Below are 21,107 nucleotides of genomic sequence, written 5' to 3' on the forward strand. Positions count from 1 at the left end.
AAAAATTGTTGTGAGTATATTTTAGATATTAATTCTTTAGATGTATAGCTGGCAAAGATTATCTCCCATTCTTTGGACTTCCTTTTCAACAGTTGATGGTTTCTTTAGCTATACAGAAGCTTTTTAGTTTTAGGAAGGTCCCACTTGTCAATTGTTGCCCTTAATTGTTAGGCGAATGGAGTCCTATCATATAAGTCCTGTGTCATATGAGGGATGCTTATATTTTCTTGTAGCAGTTTCAATGTTGCAAGTTCAAGTTTAAGTCTTTGCTCCATTTGGAGTTAGTTTTTGTTTGCAGTGATACAACATGCCTAATTTCATTCTTCTATATCCATTTCACAGCTCCATTTGTTGAAGACGTTGTCTTTCTCCATCTTACATTTTTGTCATCTTTATCAATTATTAAGTGGCAGAAGTTATGTTGTACTTGGCTCTTTAGTTTTGTTACATTGATCTGCATGTCTGTTTTTGTGCCAGTACCAAATTGTTTTTATTACAATGGTCTATAATATAGCTTAAGATCTGGAATGGAAATTCCTCTAGTTCTTTTTGTTTAGTATTATTTTGGCCATTCAAGTTCTTTTGTGGTGCTATATGAATGCTAAGACTGTGTTTGTTAGAGAGGGGGTATAGGTTGGGGGACAATGTGTGTTGTTCTTTTCTTTCAACATGTGTTGCAGGGATCAGGCTGTCAGACTTGGCAGCCTTGTTTGCTTCCTTTTTGGAGAGAAGGTCTTGCTGTGTAGTCCTAGGCTGCCCTTGAAGTCTCTATATCAGCCTCTGCTTCCCAGTAGACATGCCACCACATCTGTCTCAAGTCAGGTTTGTTTGTTTATTTTGGAGGCAGGGTTTCTCTTTGTAGCCCTTGCTGTCCTAGAACTTAGTCTGTAAAGCAGGCTGGCTTCACACTCAGAGATCCACCTGCCTCTGCTTCCCAAGTGCTGAGATTATGCTGTGTGTGCCACCACCTCCAGGTCTTACGTCAGGTTTTTATTCTGTTTAGCATCCCCTTGAGGATGTTAGTTGAGGTTCCTGATTATTCTTTTTCTCACTGGTTAAGCCCAATGGGCTTGATGTTGGTTTTCCTGAAAGAGATCTGGTCTTGGTTTTCAGTAGCTCTTAACAGCATATATCTATTTTCATATATCGTTTAATAGGCTTGATTTTGTGTATCTAGATTTCAAGGAACTTTCATTTTCTTATTATATTTAAGTACACTGTAGCTGTCATCAGACATCCCAGAAGAGGTCATCAGATTTCATTACGAATGGTTGTTAGCCACCATGTGGTTGTTGGGATTTGAACTCAGGACCTTCGGAAGAGCATCAATGCTCTTAACTGCCGAGCCATCTCTCCAGCCCCAACTTTCATTTTCTTAAGAAAATACTTGCCATTTAACATGATGCTTAGTTATTGAAGGTGTTTGAAGAAGAAAACTTGGCCTACATAAGTGACAATGCTTCTGTATACATGCTTCCTGAGGACCATGCTTGGGCAATTAGGACAATTGAGTTTGTGTGCTTTTTTTCAGTAGGTTCTACTTACGATATTAACTCTGATATTTCCTTGATGCTTTGGTAATTAAGCTTAGGGTGTGAAATTGGCCCTTTTACCCTATTGTAACCCAAAAGGGTCTTCAACACACACAGCTTTGATAAAGACTGACAGCATTAGAAGCAGGACTCTGAGCCAGTAGGTAAGGCCTTTGGTATCTTAGGTGGTAATGGTTCAATACTTTTTCACAGCTGCTCCTGACATCACTGGCCATAAACGAAGTGAAAACAAAAATGAAGGGCAGGATGCTATGATGTACTGCAAGTCAGTTGGCTACCCCCACCCAGAGTGGATATGGCGCAAGAAGGAGAATGGTGTGTTTGAGGTGAGTAGGAGGCAGTCCTGTGCTTGATTGAGTTTTTTCCTGAAGAGGTTCAGCCATCTGGACCAGTTATAGTAACAACCGTTTCTTTGATGTAGGTGTGGCTTGGGTCATTGTGGAGTGAATTGCAGTTTACACTATAAATATAGAGTTTAGTCTCTATCCAGCATTGATTGTGTACAAGATTTGTACACAGCTTTTGCTGTCTGTCTGGTAAGGGAATAGATTGCTTGCTTTCACAGTTGAATACAGAGCTAAAGCTAATCTAAATGTTTTGCTATAATTCTGTAATGGGTTGTTTTCATTTGTTCTTTGGAGGAAAAGGGACCAAAAGTTGGGGGCACTCTGTAGAGACAAAGAGTAGACATAGGCATTTGTAATCTGATAATATTTGCTTCAAAAAGTCAAAGAACATTTCCAGTCTGAAATAATTTTTTTAAAGATTTATATTTGTGTGTGTGTTAGTTTGCACATTTGTGTGAGTGCCTACAGAAGCCAGAAGAGGGTGTCAGATCTCTTGGAGCAGGAATACAGGTAGTTTTGAGCTGCCTGTTTGGGTACTGGGAACTGAATTCCAGTCCTCTGTAAGAGCAGCAAATGCACGTAATTGTTGAGTTATCTTTGTGATTCTAAATAATTCTTCAGCTTTATTTTATGTGTGTGTGTGTGTGTGTGTGTGTGTGTGTTTCACACACCAGTGAGTATTTGTGGAGGTCAAAGAGGGTGTTAGGTATCTTTCTTATCAGTTTCCACATGGTGAGGCAATGCCTTTCCTTGAACCTGGGGCTCATGTTTTCTTGACTAGGCTGGAAACTAGCAAGCCCCAGCAATCCTCGTGTCTTCACCGCTTCTCAGAGCTGGGTAACGGGTGTGTTCAGGGTGCCTAGCTTATTACATGTGCACTGGCATCAGAATTCTGCTTCTCATAATTGCACAGCAAGTGCTCATAACTGCTGAGCCATCTTTGAGCTCCTGTGGAGTGGTTTTTGATGGTGTTTAAATAGTGCCTTGGAGTCTTTTATTCTCTGACTCAGTGATTCTTAACCAGGTTTCTTTTCTGATGGGATTTTCATACTTTATATGCCCAGATTATACCTTATAGGCATCCTTTTTTTTATTACCAGCCCTCAGGTGATTCTGAGGACCCTGCAAATTATCTAATCCAGCTTCTTTGGAAAAGTGACATATTAACTAACATAAATCAGTGGCAAAATCAAGGATAATATGTAGTTTTATTTCAAATTCTGTGTATTTCCCACTTGATGACCTTTTGACAGAAAAATGTCAAGTATTGATAACGCCAGTGTCAACAGTGATTTTAGGAGTCCATTAGTAAAAAGGCCAGGATGAGGAGCTGGAAGGTAAAGATGCTGACCTGAGTGTTTTTATGGACAGTCATTATGTTTTCTAAGGTGCTAAGAAGTAATACCTGTTTCTCTGGTGGTCGTTAGAAAGGAAGTTTCTGGCTTTCACCAAAACCGGTGGAAATTACTTGGCACTTTCATCTCTTGAGAGATGGAAGTTGGAATTTCACTATGAAGGCTGAGGTCCCCATTTCAACTGTGTATCCAAACTCTAATGTGAAGGATCTCTGTCTTTTGTATATTGTTAATTCTTGCTGGTATAGGGTGAATATGCAGAGTCTTCCATACACCCCCTTTCCCACCCATGTCCTTTTAGAGTAGTGTACAGTTCTGCTCATGTGCTGCTACACTCCTGCTATAGAGACATGCATTGCCTAGAGTGTTGATAACCTGTCACAGCTGTCCTTCTTCCATGACCCTGGGCTAAGGTCAGCTCGGCTCCTGCTCCTCAGTATCTCACAATTCTCCATCCTGCACTGGTTTTTGCTTTAAAAAAGAAATTCCTTAAGTCATTCGTTCTTGTAGATGTCTATCCTGTTATCTTATACCATTTTACACATACTGAAGTCAGAGGACAACTTCTAGGAGTCTGTTCTCTCTTGCTGCCCCAGGTTCCAGGAACGGAATTCAGGTCAACAGGCTTGGGTAACGAATGCATTTGCCTATGGCACTCCCTTGAAGCTATACTTTTTTTCTTCTATACTTTTATGTCAGGGTTTTCTATATGTATCTTAACTTCACTTTAGTAAGATATGGGATGTATAGGTGTACTGGCTAGTTTTGTGTCAACTTGACACAGCTGGAGTTATCACAGAGAAAGGAGCTTCAGTTGAGGAAATGCCTCCATGAGATAAAACTGTAAGGCATTTTCTCAATTAGTGATCAAGGGGGAAAGGCCCCTTGTGGGTGGGACCATCCCTGGGCTGGTAGTCTTGGTTCTATAAGAGAGCAGGCTGAGCAAGCCAGGAGAAGCAAGCCAGTAAAGAACATCTCTCCATGGCCTCTGCATCGGCTCCTGCTTTCTGACCTGCTTGAGTTCCAGTCCTGACTTCCTTTGGTGATGAACAGCAGCATGGAAATGTAAGCCAAATAAACCCTTTCCTCCCCAACTTGCTTCTTGGTCATGATGTTTGTGCAGGAATAGAAATCCTGACTAAGACAATAGGTATGTACTAATTTGTATATAGTTGTTGGTTGGTTGAATGGTCTTTTTCTTCAATCCCAGAATCTTGGAAAGGAAGTTAAGGTTTTCTCCCTGCTCCCTCCTTCAAATATTTAGCATTGCTTCTGAGAGAAGTTTAAAGACTTGTGAGGACTGATCAAGTGAAAAAGTAAATGTGCTGGCTCTGAAGTCCCCAAACAGGCCTGAGGTTCTCAGACATGCCCAACAATGGCTATTGCTTGCTTCTCGGCTTATTACTGCTAGTGTGTGGTATGCTCCTGCCCCCCACTCCTGCTTTTGAAGCAGCATTTGTTAGACTTGTTTGTCTGTGAGGCAAATAATAGGCCTCCACTCAATCTGGAAGTTTGAAGAGTAGCAATAATAGAAACTTATACACAATTTTATAAGAATTGTATTGAACGCTGAAGAAAGTCATCAGTTAAGTGCTCAAAATCTTTTGAACAAAGATGGTATCTCATTCCAGCTGGTATCCTGATTGAATGGAGGATAGTGTCACCCTCCCTCTGACCTGCCTTTTCCCCTCTTCTCTCCTCCCCTGTCCCCCACCCCCAGGAGATTTCTAATAGCTCTGGTCGCTTCTTCATCACCAACAAGGAGAATTACACTGAATTGAGTATTGTGAATCTCCAAATCACAGAAGATCCTGGAGAGTATGAATGTAATGCCACCAACTCCATTGGCTCTGCCTCCGTTTCCACCGTCCTCAGGGTACGGAGCCACCTTGCCCCACTTTGGCCTTTCTTGGGAATTCTGGCTGAAATCATCATCCTTGTGGTGATCATTGTTGTGTATGAGAAGAGGAAGAGGCCAGATGAGGTTCCAGATGGTAAGAGCATCCCAACAAAACAGTAGAGTCGGGGTTGGTTCCTTGGGTGTTTTCTAATTGCTGAAAGAGGAGTGTAAGGACTCGTATTACGTACCAAAAGGAAAGGAAGAAAACTTTTATGCTGGTTACTAATCTGTGCTCCCTACTCCCTACGATTTCTTTTTATTAGCCACCTAGAGATATAATTAGCTCTCTCCCTGTTTAGGTGTTCTCCAAACCCTAGGCCTTGTCCTTCAGGCCATGTGGTGAATGGGCAGCTGTCAAACTCTTTGTTCAGCTCTGTCCTCCTTCAATACAGATCATCAGGCAGATTGAGCTTGAGGAGAATTCAAGTCAAGCCTAGAAGCCACCCCAAGATCACAGGCCACCTGTTCTTTCAGGCAGATTTAAGGTATCTAATTGGTTGTCACATGATTACCTGGCATAGTCCCTGTAGCTTACTGTCCCAGTGCAGTTTAGACTGTACAGAAAGCCATTGGAAGAAGCCAGATTATGGTTTCTTTGTTCCCTTTAAAGGTTTTCAAGGGTCTCTTACCTTCTGGCTTTTCTGTCTGTCTCACAGATAATAGGGAGAGTGTAGCTTCCTCTGTAGGTTTAAAAGAGTAAGTACCAACTCCTCAGCCCACACACTAGGACATGTCCCTCAGCTGGCCCAGAGTGACAGAAGATAAAACAGGAGTAGAACTACCTTTGAATCATTATTAGAATGCATAAGAAGACTGGAAGTTTTACTTGTGGGATATGCTTAAAATCAGGGAAGTTTTGTGAAAGTCTTGTGGGTTTGGTTATAGATTTTCATTTCTAACCCTGTGAATAAAACAGAGAACCTACTTATGGAAGCTATATCACTGATGTTCCAGATTCTTAAAAAGCCTCCATCTTCACCCCTATGGGCTATAATATTGTATCAGCAAATATAAATCGGTTAGTCAACTAGCCCTGAGTGCCCTTTGCCCATCACTGTCTAGACTAGAGGATGTGCTCCAAGCTCAGTGCAGAAGGCCTGGGGCAATGGTGGTGGTGCTAGCTACTATCTGTGCTGTGCTACAGTGTCCTTCCCCAGAGTTGATGGTTCCATATCACCAAGCAGTGGACTACAGTGTATTACCCTCTCTCCACAACATATCACACTTCTCAGTAGACAGCACTAAGTGAAGTCTTGTCCTCCCTTGGAACGAGAAATCCTCAAAGGCATAGCATGGCATTAGACTCTGACAGGACATATTTGAGAGCAACACCCACTTTTCTTTCTTTTCCTTTCTTCTCAGCAGCTTTTAAATCTCTTGCCTGGAATCAGTAGAGTCTTAGAGTGAGTACTGACACTGGGGAGGTGGGCTCCTGACATTGATCTCTGCGGGAAGACTTGGTGGGCTCCCTTCCGATGTACTTTTCATCAGTGAACTGGATGGGAAGATGGGGGACATGAGCTGGAAGCAGAGAGTCCTTTGTCCAGCTCCTTGCAACAAATGATGTCCCCAGTTTTGCTTTCTCGTACTACGAAGTGAAAGTTTGTTCTTGGGGTTCTCATGTGTTCCTGATGCCTTTCCTTCACACTTTTCTTTTTTCCTGTTAAATGTTCCCAAGGTAGAGCACTTAGACATACTCAGACCTGAGATTAAAGGGAGAAGAGGAGAGTGTTGCCTTCATTCTGTATGGTTACAACTTGGATATTTGGGAACAGTTACATTTCTGGGCCATTATCCCCTCAGAATAAACCTTTAAACAGTTTAAACCTTGCCAGTTAGGAGCCTAGGGACTTAAGATTTAGGTCAGTGTTAGAGCACAAGACCTTGCGTTTGTTCCTGGAAAGGGAAAAAATACCCCAGAGACCAGAGAGAGAAAGAGAGACTGAGAAAGATAAAATGCTAGCTGTGCCAAATACTATGTTCAACTTTTATAAGCCAAGGAGCCAAAAAGTCAGCTAAGAAAAGGCAGATGGGTTTCAAAGCCTGATTTTTAAGACAAAGATGGTTTCTATTTTTACAGTAGTTATGCATTGGTTAGCCTGTCCCTATCAGAGGTCCCAGTCTCACAAAGCCACTTTTGTTAATGTTTTTGTTCCAGCATGTTTCAGGTTAGACTTTAGAAATGGTTAGTGGAGCCGGGCGTGGTGGCGCACGCCTTTAATCCCAGCACTCGGGAGGCAGAGGCAGGCGGATTTCTGAGTTCGAGGCCAGCCTGGTCTACAAAGTGAGTTCCAGGACAGCCAGAGCTATACAGAGAAACCCTGTCTCGAAAAAAAAAAAAAAAAAGAAATGGTTAGTGGTAGTTCTGTCTGACAAGCAGATGCCTGCTCATGGAGGTAGCTATCCATTTAAGAGTTCTTTGGTGGTTAAACTGAAATGGGGGTTGGGAGCAGTTTTCTGAACAACTTCCTGGATGGAAAATAATAAGCTGAATTATTGTATACAGTAAGTAAATTCTGCATAAAACAGATGACTGCAGGGTAAGTGCAAAGTAAAACCTACTTGCAGTATCTCTCAGGAGAATATTATCACGCAAGCAGCTTTTACTTCTTTGTCGTTGGATTGGGGGTGAATATCTGGGATTCTGGAATGATTGTAGTTCACTTTCTCTCCTTTCCTGCCAGCCAGTGTTGTCCAGGGCCCATTTTCCATCTTCACATCCCTGCCCTACTTCAGCATTCTCAGATGCCTCCCTGTTTCCATCTCCCTCTTCTGTTTTTGGCTTTTCTTTTGGAAGAGGGGTGTGTGTTGTTCTTCAGCGAATTTTCCGTATGTTGTGACCTTTCCTTTGTTAAGTTTCTCCTCAACTCCAACTCAGTTCATGAGGATGGCAAACTCACTAATATGCTTCCTTCCTATTTGCTCCTGTCTAAATGTACAGGCAGACAGACAAACAGACAGATAAGTCATTGATTTACAGTCTGTTGAGGATGAATGAAGTGGTGCACTCTGTCTGATACAAACTAAGAATGTTTCAGTGATGAAATTTTACCTATAATGTCTGCTAGCCTATTCATGCCACTGTGAAAATAGGAAGCGTTTGTAGGTCTGGTGTGCTTTTTGTTTACCAAATAGGCAGTTTATTATCAACACTCATGGTTATTTGAGTCTCAGTGAACTCTCTAAGAACTCACACAATTGTATTCTCAGTAGGCTGTGATTATTTCCTACTTATCTCCATAAGTAGGAAAACACTCAATGAACAAACAGTCTAACAGTATAAAAGAAGACAAATACAGAGTTTAATTTAAAAACATGCATTTCTTTAGATTTGTCACACTGAAAATGTATATGGTTGAGGTTAACTGCTTTCTTCAAAAGCAGCTTTGGTCCTTTTATCTCCTGAGTACCCAGGCCACTTCACAGAGGAGTCAGCACCACTTTATCTCATAGGTAGATAGATTATTTACACACCTGCTTTCACTTTTAGAGTTCTTAGTAACAAGTCAGTAATAGTCAAGTAAGAGCTTTGTTTTTTCGTTCAGAATGTTCTCCTCAGAATGTTAGGTACTGCTACAACTGGATTCATACTTGGAGCCACATTTGTGTTAGTCCCTTTCTGACACAGCTCAGAGTGCAGTTGGTGTGTCCCTCCCAGGCTGCCCACTGGGAGATGGAGGCTGGGGTGAACCCACTCAGTCTTGGGCCTTCAGTTCTACTAGATATTCTCGTACTTCAGAGTTACTGAATTTAAAAGCTGATTTAAGAAAGAAAATGTTAGCATTAGAGAATCTTCTGTTTTCACATGGGTAATTTTGTAAGTTGGTCAAAGGCTTCTTCCTTAAGTTACTGGTGGAGAAGGTACTTGCAAGGTGGAGGGCAGAAGTGGGAGAGTACCGTTAAGTAACAGATCTGAGTTCTTTTAGACACACATTCAGTGTGCTTAACTAGGGTCAGACACAAGCACCGTACGAGGAAATACAGTTAGGTGAAACAAGAAGAAATGATTGGGTTTGTTGTTAACCCTCCTGAGATCAGGCAAAATGTAAGTTGAGCACTTGGAGGTTGAGGCAAGAGGATTTTGAATCTGATGCCATCTTAGGCGAGTGAGAGAGGGGGTGAGGAGGGGTGAGACTAAGAGGATGTAGCTTACTTGGTAGAGGGCCTGCCTGGCAGGCATGGTTCCTAGCTTTTATCCGCAGCAACCTATAAACACCCATGACTGTATATGCCTGGAATCCTAGCACCTATGAGGTGGAGGCAGGACTATAAGTTCAAGGTCACCCTCAGCTATGTAGAGAGTTAGGCCAGCCTGGGACATAAGATCCTATTACTCCATCCCACTACCACAAAAGCTGCTCAGTGAGGAGATTGCAGTAGCACAGGGGCGTTGACCAGAATCTGCTCTTGGCTGCTTTAAATCTAAAGCCATCACTTTATGTTGTATAGTGGGTGCAGTAAGTTACTTACTAGGTATCTCAGAGTACCCTCCCTATATAATGAGATATGTGACAGGGTGGGGGACATTGAGGGCAGCCACACTTTCACTGAGGACAGAGCATTCTGGCAAATCAGTGTGTGTACCACTCCACCAGGAACTTCACACTCATCAGATGGATTCCAGAAGCATCTTGTTTCATTTTCCCCTCAGTCCTCTTCCTCTCATCTAGCCAGTGGCTGTGAGTAATCCCAAGGTGGAGAGAACAGTCTTTGTTTAAGGCGGCTTTGGCCTGAGGGTTTGGGGGTATGTTGATATTTGTCGGTTACTGTGACTTCTTTTTTTTCCCCCTTCAATTGCATCAAACCCTTAAAACATGGTGGTAAGTGAGCGATATGCATGCTTTTGGAGTTTGTTTAATCTCCGCTTCAGTCTATACAATGCACAGTTCATAATGTTAACACTCTCTTCAAGTTTACTTCATTCACTTTCACAACTAATTTGGATTTTTAGTTTGCTGTTTAGTCCTCATTTACTTTATTTTGTGCCTTTCTCTGTAGCTCTGTTCTCTCCTGACCTTCCTGTTGAGGTCAAGTTGTTCTTTTGTCTGGCCTGTATGGGAGAGTGATGCTGCAGATCGTGGCTCAGTGCAGGAGAGGAGGGGGTGGGCGTCCTCTTCTTTGTGCTGTCCAAGTCGATTTGGGAATCATAGGGGGTTCCTGGGATTTAGACCCAGTTGAGTTGAGTCACAGTGGCTCCCACTTTCAGGCATGGCAGCTACACCAAAAACACTGTTGCTCACATACTCACATGCCAACCTTTGCATGTGGCCAGCTTGTTGGGTTGGAAAGTGTTATTTCTAGACACCAGGGTGCACCCCCACGCCAAGAGAAAGAGAGGCCTGTGGTGCAGTGTGGGGAGAGACTGACCTTGCTTTTGTGATTCTCCGCCTCCTGCTTTTTAAAGTTGGGAGTCTTGCTTTAGAATTTTGTATTTTGTGATGCACACTAAAATTTACCAGTTTGTTCCTGTGTCTTCTCCTTTAAATTCCCAGGGTGCTTAGCTTGTAGCATGTTATCTGATTTGCCTGCCCTGGGTGCTGAGCAGTAGGCTGTGATGAGGGGAGGGTTCAGGCTGGGCTTGTGTGTCTTAGTACCTGATATGTCCTTGTATCTTTCCACTGCATACACAGCAAGCAGTTGTCTTGGGTGTCCTGAGTCCTAGTTTGTTCTCTGTACCTGTTTTAGTAGTGGACTCCTGGGGACACTGGTATGTTGCTAGCATATTGTTTTGCTGATGAGTCATTGGTTTGTGGTTAGTTTTGTTTTTTTTTTTTTTTAATCCTGTTTTGCTCCAGTCACTGTGTGCTGGCGGTGGCTTTGCCTCTCCGTTGCCTGAAAGGAACAGGTGGAGCAATGTCTCCCTGACAGACATTACTCCTGACATGTGCTCCTGCAGATGCCTACACCAAGATTGTAATCTCCATAACTGCTTCATGTGCACCAAGCCCCCTTGTGGAATCCTGCTGAGAGTTTTTCTAGATGCCATCAGTGAAATCAAACTGTTATAAAATCTTTTAGTTCACCCAACTTTTATACAGTAAAAAAAAAGGGTACTTGTTTCCTCCCCTTGTGGATTTTTTTAAATGACATTTTTTGATTTTTAAGAACATTTTTCTCAATGTATGCATATCTACTAAGAGACCAAGTTGTCAGAATTATTAAGTATTAATAAAGCTTCTAAACACAAATAACAAAAACTTTTCAATTAAACCATGTCATGGCTCTTGTTTTGGCCAGGGCACAATAGTGAGCCCATCTATTTGTGTGGCGTCTTTTTTAGACTTTGTTCCTGTTCAGCTCTCCCTGTGATGTCACAGAACATCTCTGCTTCTCATAGGTATCTTGCTGGCCCAGTTGAGCATGGGTAGCCAAGGATTAGGTTGAACTATTATGGCTTCTTCTTTCCAGGCTCATTCTTCAGATTAATGATCTCATAAAGATTATAAAACAACAGGAAAAACAGTGCCCTCTGGGGAAGTGAGGATGTGTGGTTAAATGTATAGAATGTACACATCCATTTACATGGAAGAACTGCATACATTCTCCACAAGAAAACAAACAGCAGGATTTTACAACTGAAATGTTGGTTTGTCTTCTCATCTATTTAAGAGTGAACCACTGGAACTTGGGGACAAGATGAGTACAATGATATTGCAGCCTATCTGTCCGCTACAGTTGCAGTTTTTCATGATGAGCATTCAGAGTGTTAACTAAAACCATTGAAACAGCATATTCACCATTAAAACTGAATTTAGAAATAACTTCATGAGTGTTGCACCTTCAGATGGAATGGCCTTTAATAAATGCTATGAATAGCCATGTTTGACACTTGGAGTTTACTGTCCTGTTCGTTCTTAGGCAGAGTCTAATGGTTTTCTCCTTTCTTCTTATGTCTCATGGATTATTAAAACCTGGACACCTCATAGATGATGAACCAGCTGGGCCAATGTGAGTACTTCATTGGACACAACTTTACAGTTTCTGATTGAATTGTGTTGTGTTTGCAGTTTAGTCAAAAGAAATACTAAAGATTGTATGAGAAGACAATTCCCTTACAATTAAAGTTGCAATGTACACTTTTAAAGCCTGAAATAATTCTGACTTTTGATCCCTAGGCCAGATCTTGTTTTTAGCCTTAGAAGTAAATAGTATGCAAAAGAAATTGAAAGTTTATGTATTTGACATGCTGAATCTAATAATATAGGAGTAAGCAGTATAAGTTAACTTCAAACTGGACTGTAGAATTCAATGGTCTAGTTCCATTAACAATTGCTGACATCCAAGAGTGGAGTGAGTCTGAAGTTGCCAGGGTTCCTAGAGTTGGAGATTATAGGAAGCAAGAGAAGGGGTAGCTGGTAGCTGACAAGTTAAAGGCCAGAGAGCTCAGCATGGCTAGTTGCTGGTTATCTTTTATCAGTTAAGAAATTAGTGTTCAAAGGAGTAAGACTCTCTCACTTTTCTAAGTAATTAATAGCTTAGACATCTAAGGGAAAGTTACATGTGTGTTGTTTGCCTTGGGAGTCCGAAGGACTTATTAATTGAAAGCAGGAGGCAGAATATTGTTATACATTCTTAGGAGTAGAGTTTGCTGCTAAACCAGGGATGGTAGAAGTGAAGTCTCTGTTTCCATGTGTTACCCTTTTTGAATAATGTGACTAGTTGACCTCACACAGTCTACTTTTTCCTCCAAAGGAAAACCAACTCTACCAACAATCACAAAGATAAAAACTTGCGCCAGAGAAACACAAATTAAGCACTGCTTTTAATGTAAGTATGCCTTCTTTGGAGACTTAAAGTTCTATTCAAATGAGCTGTGCTTCTGCTCACATTGCTACACATTCTTCAGTAGTTGGTGTTACATGTTACGACTATAGTTTCAGACTAGCTGATACTAACACGTTCTTTCTGCTCACTGCAGTGGATGGAAAGGAATGCCTTTCAGCTTTGTTGACCCACATATTTATTATACTAGGTTCATTTCATATTGAATCCCTTGTATTGCAGTCTACTTACATATTTTTTAGAAGGAGTTAAAAAAAATAGTTAACTACTTAGGCAGATTATACCCAAAAGCCTGTTAGTACTTTGTGTGATCTCTGCTGAAGGCAAGATAGAAATGGTGGCCATAAGGGAACAGGGCCAGAATGCTTAGAGGCACATGGAGATCAGAATTTCATACCACATCCCTGAGCATGCTGTTTGAACCAAAGCTGTGTCTGATGTGGCACTGACATAGTTGTGATGGAGTGACAGTGTATATTCTTTTAATTTCCAGATATCTTTCTCTTTACAGCTCTTTAGGTTCCTGAAAAATGATGGCAACATGACCTGCTAAGTTTTCTGCTTGGACCTCTTTGGTCTCTCTCCCTTTCAAGTGAGCAACACCACAATGACCGTCTAAAGCATGCCTTATTTAGCCTCTCCTATAAGGGTGACCTAGCCAGGTACATTTTAAACAATGCTTCAGTGTAGAAGGTGTAAACTATTTTGGGCTTGATGTGCTGTGAATGTTGCTTTCCCCCCCTTTGTTAAAAATATTTAAATAGAAATGAAAAGGTCCTCTGAGGATCAGATCATGCATGCGCCATTTTTTACTTATGCAGCTGTTAAATTGGCAAAGCTCTAAACGCACTGCTGCCATCTAGTGATCATTTTGTAAAGTACAGCAAAACCTACAGATATATACAGTATATAAATATATATATATATTTATATTTTTGGGGGTGGGAGAAATCCAAAATAAAGTCAACGCTTGTTTTCATTTTAAGCTGCTGATACTCATTCCTTATTATTTGTCGTCAGATGAGGAAGCTGCAGTTCTGGTACAAACTGATGAGAGTATATAGACTTAAGTCTGTCATTCTAAGGGCTTACCCTATAACTTTAAGAACCTGGAACAGTCCACTGAACGGCTAGAATGAATTGCAGTATATATGTATGATTGATTGCTTTTTAAGTGACTATTTTTCCTCTTGTCAAATCATGTAAATTCTGAAATCTTTTGCACTGATGTGTCAAACCTTATTCTTGTATATTCAATCAAGGCAACTTTTATAATTTCCCATTTGTTTTCAATGACCCTGAAATGTTAAGAGCATGGTGATACTCTATGCAACTCTAGTTATACCTTTTGGTTTGACACTGTATTTTCACATTAATTTCATGACTGATGATAGATTTTATAACCTGACTGGGTTCTCATGCGGTACTAACTGTAGATGCATGTACTTGTGTTCTGTGTAATTATTGAAGTGCAATGGTGTACAAAAAAAGTGGATTCACCTGTTTTTAACAATAAAACATTGATAAAAGGTGCTTGGAATAATACTCTTTATTCAAATGCCTTCAGTTCCTTAGTTGCATACATGTCCAGGGCTTTAGTTTCTCAACCCTGTAATCTTTTTAAGTTCCTTTTCCACCTCTTCCACAAATGCTGGGAAGTTTTGATCCATGAGGCATAAGCGAAGAAAAGGGCCCAATTCTTCTGTTCCCCATGAAGATCCTTCATAGGCGAGGGTCAGTTTCTCTGGCGCCAGGATAGACTGCAGGGATGCCAAAAGACCAGAGGGGTTGACTGCCTGATCCCAGATAATTTAACACAGAAAACATTGCCTTAAAATTTAGAACAACATAAAATGTGACTGTCTTTACAAAAATCCTTTTCTATACTTAGGTTTCACATAATTCTGTGCCTACAATTTCTTTCCTTCCTCTATCCCACTCTTGAGTGCTATATTCTTCCCCTCCTTCCTTCTCCCTTCCTCATTCTGTCACTGCCCTGAACCCCAATTAAAAAAACAAAACAAAAAACTCAAACCAAAAACACAGGTTAGTCTCAAATCCACGGTCCTGTTTCTGCATCCCAAATGTCTGGATTATAGACAGATACTACTCACTGGGCCCAGCTCGACATTTTCTGGACATACATAGAAAGTGAGATAAACTTGGATTTTTAAGGAAACATTGATGTATCTAAAGTTGAGATCTGGATAACAATATTATTGTAATAGCATTCCTCATGTGGAAAGCTGGATTCTGAATGGAGGAAATGGGCTGTCTACCTGGGGGTGTAGCTTAGTGGCAGAATACTTGCGTAGTGTGACTGAAGTGCAGAGTTTGATCCTTAGCATAACTAAAGAAACAGGGTTAGGGTGGCAGGAGCTGGTCTTTGTAACTGGCCATCTGAAGGACAAAAGTCATGTGTTTTTTGTTTTTGGTGGTGGTGATCTGAGTAATTTGACAGAGACGTGCAGCCTTTTCCATAATCAAGAATACAGGATGTCCTAAAACTCTCATGTTGTTGATTGTAGTCTTGTCTTACTCTTAAGGCTGGACTGGATAGCTATGACTCTCTTCTTCAGTCTTCACTTTGCCTTTTCAAAAATGTCATGTTCTACAATAAATCATAGTGTACAGTGCCTTTTTCAGGAGTCAGTCCTTTGATTTTTTGACTTGACAGTGAAATAAAAGATTATGTATTAGTAGAAATTGGCTTTTCCTTGGATAGCAACATGAGAGCTCTACTCTGGTGATGCTGGCTGCATGGTGACCTCTGGCCTCCTATCACAGGCTTGAAGGTCAAAGTCTATACTCCACGGTTATGTTGCTAAGCTATAATGTTCCAGAGGTAGGTGGTTTAAAACATTTTTAATATATTTCATCTTAGAATGATTTGATACAGATTTAGCCACATTGAGTTGAGAAGCATCTGTACTTTTGGCTTCTTTCACTTCATGTGGATTATTGCTAAGTGTTCCTATAATTCATTCCTCTTTTTGAAATTAAATATTCTATTGTGCAGATGTACTACAATTAATGCATTCTCCTTCAATTGGCCTGGGTGGTTTTGCTTTTTGTTATAAATGTCCAAGTTTGGTTATTTTGAAATGGGATTTCATTATTTAGCCTAGACAGTTTTCTCTGACTTATCACCCGCCTCAGTTCACCTCCTAAGTACTGGGGTTTCAGGCCTGTGTTACAACTGTGCCTCCTTAAATTTAGAGTTTCATCTTAAAGAAGCCAAATGCCTAGGAGTGGCTGGGTTAATATTACACAGTAAGTATATCTAATGTGTAACCACCTGCTAGAACCATGCCATTTGTACTCACAAGTGCAGCACTTGCTAGTGCAGGTTCTCTTCTTATTGTGACTATGTGGAAATGCAGGAGCACACAAACCACAATGTACATATAGAGGTCAAAGCATGACCTTTAGCAGTCAGCTCTTTCCTGCCACTTTGGTGAGACAGAATCTCATTGTTTCTGGCCATCGAATCAAGCAAACTTCTTTTATCTCTGCCTCCCATCTTGCTATAGGAGTGCTGGGATTTTAGGGCTCCCAGGACTGAACTTGGGTTATCAGGCTTGCCTGGCAAGTCCTTTTACCCACTGAGCCATCTTACTGGTTATGTGAAAAAAAAATTTTTTTTTTTAATTTTAGCTATCCTAATACACTGTCTTGTTGCAGTTTTAACTTACATTTCCCTAATCAGAAATAATACTGAGCATCATTTTGTATGCTTGTTGGGCATTCATAATTCATACAGCTTTTAGTAATCTGCAGCATCTTAAAACCACGTAAGGAGCTGGGGAGATTAGCTCAGTTGGCAAAGTGCCTGTTGGGCGAGCAAAGGTCCCAAGTCTGATCACCAGAGCCCAAATCCAAAAAAAAAGTGTGGTATACCTACAGTCCTGGCACTAAGACTGATTGTCGGTTCTTTGAGGGTCCCAAGTAGCACAGGGTGGTTTCAAACCCCTTATTGCCAAGGATGATCTTGAACTCTCTGTCCTTCTACCTCGACTTGAGTATTGGAATTACAGGCATATGGAACCTAAGGTTTGTATGTGCCTACACCACCAACCTAATTCATAAGTTACCAGCATTTAAATGTTAGTTTACACTGAAATCTGTCTGTGCTTGACAGCTTGGAAGATGTGTGATTTACCACCCATGGAATCAGTGAGTTCCAGCTCTGTTGGGTCCACTTTGTTTTGGCGCTTTGGCTCGTGTATGTGTGTGTGTGTGTCAGATGTCTCACATTGATGTTGTCAGACAGGTAACTTCCTTTCTATGGGTTTACTGCTTGGCTTGGTGCAAGAGTTTCTCTAAGAACAACATGAATCAATAACAGAAATTTACCTTTCTAAATTTAAATTGCATTTTCAGATTCTGCCTAAAAGAAATAGACTACAGAAACAATATGCAGTCATGTTCTCCATTGAAAGCCACTGTTAAATTCTTCCAAATTTAGTATTTTATAAAATGGAATAGTGCTGTTTCATACCTTTAAAAAAAATTAACGTACTGTGATTATTTCTCCATGCCAATGATAGGGCTTGATATGAGTTTGATTTGCTTGTTGTTGGGGGAGGTTGCCATGACACACATGGATATGAGAGAGTAACTTTCTTCCATCTTATGGGTCATCAGGTCATACTTGGCAACAAGCACCTTTAGCCACTAGGTCACCTTGCTGGCCTGATCACAGTTCTAGTCTGTCTGGAGTAATTCCTCACTTTAGCCACTCAAACAAAATACCATTTATCTTGATCCCATTTTTTTTTTAAAGAATTATTTATTTTATGTATGTGAGTACACTGTAATAGTCTTTAGATATGACAGAGATAGTCAAAGATGATTGTGAGCCACCATGTGGTTGCTGAGAATTGAACCCAGGATCTCTGGAAGAGCAGTCAGAGCTCTTAACCACTGAGCCATCTCTCCAGCTCTTGATTCTATTCTTAATTGTAAACATTATTATGATAAACATTCTCCTATGTACACTTAAGTAGCTGAAATTCAGTTTTAAGAAAATAGGATACTAAACTTGTTTTATATCAGTTGTCTTCCAAAAGTTTATCCAACTTTATATTCACAGGATCATCTGCCCAAAAAGGTCAGAGCAAACCTGGGCTGTTTCTGTTCTTATGGATGCTGTGTAATCAGGTGCTGGGACACCAGAGTGTTCTCTTTGTCAGAACACAACACCTTGCCTTAGTAAGACACTCCCGAACTGGGGAAGTTTGCCTCCTGCTGGACAAGGGTTTTCCTTTTCACAGTTGCTGGAGCATTAAGAGGTAAGAATTCTTTGTCTTTCTTTGGTTTTTTGTGGGTACAGGCTGAGGATTGAACCCAGGGCCTCGTACATGATCAGCATTTGCTCTCCTGCCTGCTCTCAAGTTAGTAAGCCAGCCGTGACCACCCCCACCCTCCAGCCCTTATTTTCTTTATGTACCACTATTTACATAGTTTAATAGATGCTATTTAAATAAAAAAGGATTCCTCATCCATTCAGGTTGATGAACATACAGGTTCTGTGAAAAGCATGAGTTGTTACTATGAGCCCTTGCCTGGTACAGCCAGGATATAGTGAACCAGAGATTCCTCAGTGAATTCCAGCAGAGGTAGCAGCTAACTACTATAAGTGTGAATGGAGCTAGAAGTGGGCAGGAGCCATCTGCAGAAAGGTCTGTGTGGCAAGGGGTTGAGAAAGTCAGCAAACAAAAGATTCTGAAGGGCCCTGTGATATTTTTTTAAAAGTGCTAAGTAGGTTCCTGGGCTCAGGCAGACTTCACTGCATAGCGTGACATTTGTTTATGAGCTGTTGGTCCATGGACTTAAAGAACTGGTAGAAGATGGGAGTCTGTAGGCATGCGCAGCTTATAGACCTGCTTTTATCCTGCTGTGTCTTTGGAACTGAGCTGTTCCTGTTAAATGATCTGGAGTTGGATCCAGGGCCATCTTTACCAGAGCCCATGTTCAGGTAAACAGCAATAGGGATTTTTTTTATGCCTTCCTCCTACTCTCCATGTTCCTTAGTTGAGATAGTAGCACTAAAAGATGGCCCTTGAAGGAATTAGAATCTAGGTTTGGTTTTGGTATTTGTTTTAGAATAGTTTATAAAACTTAATTCCAAAATTAAATTCTCTCATTCTTTCAAGGAAGGGGTGGCTTCCTCAGAGCACCTGAAGCCAGTCTCCTGTTTACTTCCTCAGACAGCCAGTGCCACGTGCTAACCTGTGTGATCTAAGGGCAGGGGCAAGGCTAATGGCAGCAACCTGTCGTTGACTGACTTCATCTTCTGTTTAATAATAATACTTATGGTTTCTTTTCTAGGATAAGAGAAAGAATCAAGGAATAGAAATTTGTGTATTTTGTTCCCTTTTTAGGAACAAAATCCAGCACAGAAATACCTGAGCTAGATGTGTCACTGAGGTTCTTTCCTGTAGAGCACCTGCCCCAGCTGCCATACACACGTGCTGCTCCAGGGTCAGGGAGGGCTGCAGAGAAACATGCAGTTAGAAAAGGAGGAGGGTGGGGTGGGGAATGGGACTTAGATAAGTCTGGTTCATGTTTTCAATTCCTACAGTTTATCATGTGTTTACAGAAGTCAAACTCTGGTGCCTAGTGTCCCTCTATCTCTGCTGTCAGTGCTTTTGTGGGCTGCCTATCAGTTTAGCTCATGTGGGGCTACAGTGAGAAAGATGTCAACCAAAATACCACCGCCCAACACTAAACAGCAGCTGAGGGTGGCCACACTTCTGAGTCTGGTGGGCTCTTGGACGAGGTGGTTCAGCTTAGCAGTAGAGGGAAGCTTTGTGCACACACTAAGACTTTATTCTTGCTGCTACTGCTTCTGGACATCTGTGCCTACAAGAGAGGTCCTAAGAACTACCACCCTTCTTCCTGTCTCCTCCCCCCACCACCCAGCTCCTGCCTGGCCCTCTCCTATGGTGGTGTGGGTTGTCTCAAGAGCTCTTGGGTTGAAAAACACCTGGTGAGGCCACAATTAACAAAATTACAAGGCTAAGGAAAAGTAAAACCTAAAACACAAGCCAAGAAATGACTCAGGAACTTTAATTATTCCTATCTGCAAAGAAGGGAACAACTAGGTAAATGCTGCACCTTAGTGCTGCACGATGGCCTGAGCTTGGCCATGCCTCAACTTTTAAGGTAGACTAAGAAAGCATGCATCCAGCTTTATGTCTCAGAAGTCATGGGTTGACTTGGGACATGTCTGCTCTAAGGCAGGCTTGCTGTATGGAGACCGTGCTTGTGCTCAATGGCTTGACCTTCTACTCTGCCAATTCAGTGAGTCTCTAGTTCCTTCTGGGCTCTGGAGGGTCTGATTTGATCACTGGCAGAAAGGCAGAGCTGAGAAGATGGCTGTGCTGGCCGCAGCAGTTGTGACAACAGTGTGGTTTCTGTTTGTTTTCCAGGCTCAGTGTTCTTCCCCAGAACTTCTTGTTCACCACTTCACAGTGGAGGCTCATGGCTTGCACGAGATCACACAGCTACCATAAAAACAGGCTAGGACTCTAACCTAGATCTGTTCAAATACCAGAGCTTGTGGCCTTTGCATAATATCAGGCTGCTCACCTATCCAGAACACAAATTACAGATGAGAAGAGTCCCTGAAAACAGACTTAGTCCTTTTAGGATGTTTCTATCTAGACAGTCTGGCACCAGCCTTTAGAGTCAGCATACCAGAGCCTTTGTCTGCTGTTGTAACTCCAGGCCCAGTCTACATGTGTTCCCACATAGTGCAACCGTACTTGTCTTATCTGTTAATAGGCACATAGGCAGGCAACATAGACTGAACCATAGCAGTGAACTTAAAGTGTCTTGGCACCACAGCCAATGCGCTCTCTCTCTCTCTCTCTCTCTCTCTCTCTCTCTCTCTCTCTNTCTCTCTCTCTCTCTCTCTCTCTCTCTCTCTCTCTGCCATTTGAAATCTTTAGGCACCATGCATTGATCAGTGTATACATATTGTTCAGACTATACCTAACTTCCAGGTGTCAACGCATTCCGTCACTTGTTCATAAAGGAAAATCCCATTTACCTAGGTCTTGGGTCAGAAAGGCCTGGCACCTGTGTGGCAGACACAAGTTTCCCAAGATTCTTACTTCAGCTTACATTTCAGGCCCAGCACACCAGTACAAACTTGGAGGTT

The 21,107-nt window shown here is 41.5% G+C and overlaps 2 protein-coding genes across 5 annotated transcripts in view; one reads left to right on the forward strand and one right to left on the reverse strand.

Annotated features, from left to right (window-relative positions):
* Positions 1-14,470, forward strand: part of Nptn (neuroplastin) — a 75,610-nt gene extending 61,140 nt beyond the window's left edge. For 2 of the 4 annotated variants that reach the window (XM_029481161.1, XM_029481162.1), the window contains 5 exons: positions 1,746-1,879; positions 4,976-5,249; positions 12,094-12,103; positions 12,848-12,922; positions 13,449-14,470. In XM_029481161.1, coding sequence (XP_029337021.1) covers positions 1,746-1,879; positions 4,976-5,249; positions 12,094-12,103; positions 12,848-12,908 — 479 coding nt within the window. In that variant the 3' untranslated portion in view covers positions 12,909-12,922; positions 13,449-14,470. Of the gene's footprint in view, positions 1-1,745; positions 1,880-4,975; positions 5,250-12,081; positions 12,104-12,847; positions 12,923-13,448 lie in introns of all 4 variants that reach the window. The other 2 variants (XM_021172886.2, XM_029481160.1) reach the window with 1 other exon arrangement.
* A 32-nt stretch (positions 14,471-14,502) lies between these two features.
* The window catches only part of Rec114 (REC114 meiotic recombination protein), an 87,022-nt gene continuing 80,417 nt past the window's right edge, over positions 14,503-21,107 (reverse strand). The window contains exons 5-6 of the mRNA XM_021172887.2: positions 19,348-19,434; positions 14,503-14,697 (exon numbers count right to left, since the gene is read on the reverse strand). Coding sequence (XP_021028546.1) covers positions 14,533-14,697; positions 19,348-19,434 — 252 coding nt within the window. The 3' untranslated portion in view covers positions 14,503-14,532. The remainder of the gene's footprint in view (positions 14,698-19,347; positions 19,435-21,107) is intronic.

The sequence above is a fragment of the Mus caroli genome, chromosome 9 (assembly GCF_900094665.2).
Source record: "Mus caroli chromosome 9, CAROLI_EIJ_v1.1, whole genome shotgun sequence".
Classification (NCBI taxonomy): domain Eukaryota; kingdom Metazoa; phylum Chordata; class Mammalia; order Rodentia; family Muridae; genus Mus; species Mus caroli.